At 31.5% G+C, this 4,302-nt stretch overlaps 1 protein-coding gene across 1 annotated transcript in view; it reads left to right on the plus strand.

The window, feature by feature from the left end:
• The window catches only part of LOC102829195 (serine/threonine-protein kinase Nek1-like), a 277,499-nt gene that overhangs the window by 14,388 nt on the left and 258,809 nt on the right, over positions 1 to 4,302 (plus strand). Inside the window, 1 exon segment of the mRNA XM_006864548.1 lies at positions 1,609 to 1,663. Within this exon segment, the coding sequence (XP_006864610.1) occupies positions 1,609 to 1,663 (55 nt within the window).

Here is a 4,302-nt window from a genome sequence, read left to right on the forward strand (position 1 = left end):
CCATACTCTACAAAGACTTAACAAGAAGTCTATTTCCCTGGGCAAATTCAAATACCCTTTTAGCTATTCCAATCAGTTATAGGTTGAAGATGGTGAACAAGCTTTCTGTAATCATCTATCCCAATATTCTTTTGTATCCCACTTAAATATTTATTTTACAGTAGTAGGCAAGGAAAACAAATATCCACAAGACAGTGAAGCACCTTAACATTATTTCTCCTCTTCAACCAATTCAGACTATGTCTTGATCTCTGTATCACAGAGCCCTGTTTTTCCAAAGTTGAGTATACATTACTGTTTATCCCATTTAGCTCATGTAAACCTCCCTAAGTTTTCTCCTATCTTCCTTGTTCTTCCACTCCCCATCCCCTTCTTATGTATTGCTCTCCCTTTCCAGCAGACAGAGTTTTGAATGCTCTGTATGCCTTAACTCTTAATCATCACAATAACATGTAAGTTGTTGGCACTGATCATTCATTCCTCCTTTCCTTAGAATGAAACTATATGTGAAAGAGATAGAGTTTAATTTGAAGTCCCTCAGCCTAGTAGTAGGTGATGAAATCAGTATCCAAGCTAAGCTTATATTCCTTATTACTAAACAGTGTTATGACTAACATTGAAGATATGAATGGTAAGAGAAATCTTACCATTGAATTCCAGTTATCCTTTATCTCATTCTAATGGGAAAGTTCCAACCAAGAAAAATTGACTTAAATTTTGAAGGCACTCATATAAGCTAAAAGGAATAAAGGAGTAACTGTTAATAGTGTACATATTCATGATTGCTATGTCCTTTGATTTTGAGGGCAAGGGAAGGAAGTATATTTCAAATGTGAGCAACACAGGCTGAGGTTATCATTTTAGCAATATATTGTTTTCATCAATTTAGATTATAGTGAAAAGATCAGTATAGTTCATAGGAGTTCTATTAGTGGCTATCTGAAAGGATAGAAGCATTTCCTCTGAGCTAAATTAATGTAACATTTTAATAATTTTTTTTTTTTGGTCTCTTCTAGATAATTCAACTTTTAAAATGTCAATCTTTGTCTTTAAATTAAAAATAGATTTGATACTCTGGAGATTTTTATATCAAATTAAGTTCGGGGAGTGTTTTTAAAAATGTAGTAGATGAGCATCATTGATTTTGCTGTTTATAATTCAGATTTTTTTAAATGTCAGATTTAAAAATATTTCATTAATAAGGTCATTAGTGTAATGTTTTTTGTTATCCTGTGCCATTTGTAATATGCACAAGTTATTGAATAACTTAACTATATTAATTTTTTTTTTTCAGTTGAACTTTATATTTTGGAGGTTACAAGTTTGTATTAGACCAAAGAGAACCTTGGGATTTTCATTAAGTTCAGATTTCAGAAGTGATAGTTTTTGCTTTCTTTGGCTTCTAAGGAATCATAGCTCTGATGAAACTTTAAAATAATTGTGTGACATTACTTTTCTAATCTAGAGTGACTGCTTTTGTTATTGATTATGGAAGAAAGTGTATATACAGCACATGGTTTTCCAAAGTATTTCCATACAATTTTTGTTTCTTTTAAATGAAAAAAAGTTTTTAAAACTTCGGAAATTTCTCATTTTTTTCTTCTCTAGTGACATTTGGGCTCTGGGTTGTGTCCTTTATGAGATGTGCACACTGAAACATGCAGTAAGTAAAAGTTTCTGAAGTATTAGAATAATAAATATATTAAAAAGTTTGTTGTATTTTACTTTTTGTATTGTATGCCATCTCTCAGATATCCTGTAGTACAACAAAATCTCCTAAATCAGATTTTAAATGTCTCATCTCTTTTCTTAAGCCTTAAATTAAAACGGTTTTCCTTTAACATACATGCATGTGTTATATGTGCATATTTTATTATTATGAATATTTAATTTTTTGTATAACAGGTTTAAATTTTACTGTCTCCTTTAAGATAAAATAATTTATTATAAATTTGATGTTTAAGCTAATTTTGACCAAGTCTATGAAAACTTTGAAATTACTTGTGTTTAGAATTGAAATTATTTCAGTAAATTTTTCCAGCATATTTTATGAGAAATTTTGTCTTTTGATTCAGAGAAATTAAAGTTTTCACTTTTGATGCTTTTTTTTTTTTTTCCTTTTTTTAAAACTTTATTTCAAGATAACAATATTTACAGAAAGGAGCTCTAGTAGCGTAGTGGTTACGAATCAGGCTGCGAGCCGCAAGGTCAGCAGTTCAAAACCACCAGCTGTTCCATGGGAGAAAGATGAGGAGTTCTGCTCTCATAAAGATTTACAGCCTCAGAAACCCTGTGCAGGGAGGCTATGAGTCGGAACCAACTCCACAGCACACAACAACAACAACAACAACAACATATTTACAGAAATACTCTCAATGGTTAATAGAATACAATTTAAGTTTAATTTATTCTACATAATTTAGAGCAAAGACAATTTCTTTTTAATGTACCATTGTTACACGATCAAAAGAGAATTTTCTTCCAGTGATGAAAGTAATTGTAATATTTACCCTGTTAAAAGGCATGCATTGTATTTCTGTTGTTTGTTCTTGGACAAAAATATTAATCACTTAATTATGTTTTTTCACACATCGTGTTCACTAACTTTACTACTACAATTTTATTGTTGTTAAGTGCCATTGAGTCGATTCCGACTCATAGCAACCCTGTATAGGATTTCTGAGGAGCAGCTGATGGGTTTGAACTGCCAACCTTATGGTTAACAGTCCACTGCTGATCTACAGCACCATATTACAGTTTTAGTGCAACAAAATATCTTTAAAATGCCACTCTACAGTAATTTTTGTAAGGCTCATTAAAATGCAGCAGTAAGGAGATTCCATCTGTATAGAAACTAAGAAAATAATATTTGAAAAATAAAGATATTCCATCAGACTGAATACTTTATACTAAAAGTGTATTAAACATTTCTTAAATTCACTTTTTAGTCAATTTTGATGCAATATTATTTAGTGGTAATAAATTTTACGGGGTAATATGTTTAACAAACATTATATTTGAGATTGTAGTTCAGATAAACATTTAATACACAATGCCAAGGTAGTGTCCTTATTCTTTCTTTGTCTTTTTTTAAAAAAAAAATTTGTCCCTGAAAGTTACATATTTAATGTTGACATTTCCTTATTACCTGTGTGACACAGACCAATGAAGTATTCTGCATTAAAATTTAAACCTGGAAACCAGTAGTACAGCATTGAAAAAAATTGTAAAGCAGCTCAGATACATTTAACTCATATTTTATATTTTCATTTGCTTTTTGATGCTATTTTGAGATAGCACATCAACACCTCAAAAAGTGAGAAATCTTTGTTCACAGTAAGTTGAATCTAAATAATGCTTCTAAAGATATGTCTCCCCATTGGCTAAAAAATGGTTTCTTTATAGAAAATTCTAGAAAATGCGTAAAAATATCAACAAGTGAATAAAAATCATTAGAAATTCCTCCAGTCAAAGAACTGTGTAAAATATTTTGTTATTTCCTTCCAGGCTTTATTTGGGTTTATTTATAAAATAATTTCTTTTAGCCCCCCTAAAATTTTGACTATTGTGTGTAAACAGTTATATAACCTGTTTTTATTATTTGATACTATCTGCTGTTCTTGTTAAGTGCTGTTGAGTCATTTCCAATTTTTAGCAACCCTGTATTTAGAGTTTTCAAGGCTATAAATCTTTCTGGGAACAGAAAGTCTCATCTTTATCCTGTAAAGCGAATAGGGAACTTGAATTGCTGACCTTGTGTTCGCGGTTTAATGATGCCATACCCTTCTGTCTAATGTTTAACTTTCTTTCTGAAGGTGAATAAACAGACTGCCAAAGTAATATGCGATGGGTGTTATTAGAAATACATTTGAAGGGTTGTTATTTTTGTCTTTTGACCTACATTGCAGTCACCAATGCTGCTGTGTTCTCTTAAATGGACTTGTTAATTTGAACTTGTTAAATGGACTTGTTAAATGATGTACTTCACCACTTTTTTATTTCATAAGAGCTTATCAGTTGAGAAATAAATGAAAATCCATTGTGGTGGAGGATTAAAGAACCAAATCTTCATTTAGACTATTTTTAGATATTATTGTTGTTGTTGTTAGGTGCCACTGAGTTGGTACCGACTCATAGTGACCTTATGCACAGCAGAATGAAACACTGCCTGATCCTGGGCCAACCTCACTACTGTTGCCACATTTGAGTCCATCGATGGTGCCACTTGGCCAATCCATCTCGTTGAGGGTCTTCTCTTTTTCTCTAACCCTCCACCTTACCAAACATGATATCCTTCTCCAG

This window comes from Chrysochloris asiatica, unplaced genomic scaffold (assembly GCF_000296735.1).
Source record: "Chrysochloris asiatica unplaced genomic scaffold, ChrAsi1.0 scaffold00066, whole genome shotgun sequence".
Classification (NCBI taxonomy): domain Eukaryota; kingdom Metazoa; phylum Chordata; class Mammalia; order Afrosoricida; family Chrysochloridae; genus Chrysochloris; species Chrysochloris asiatica.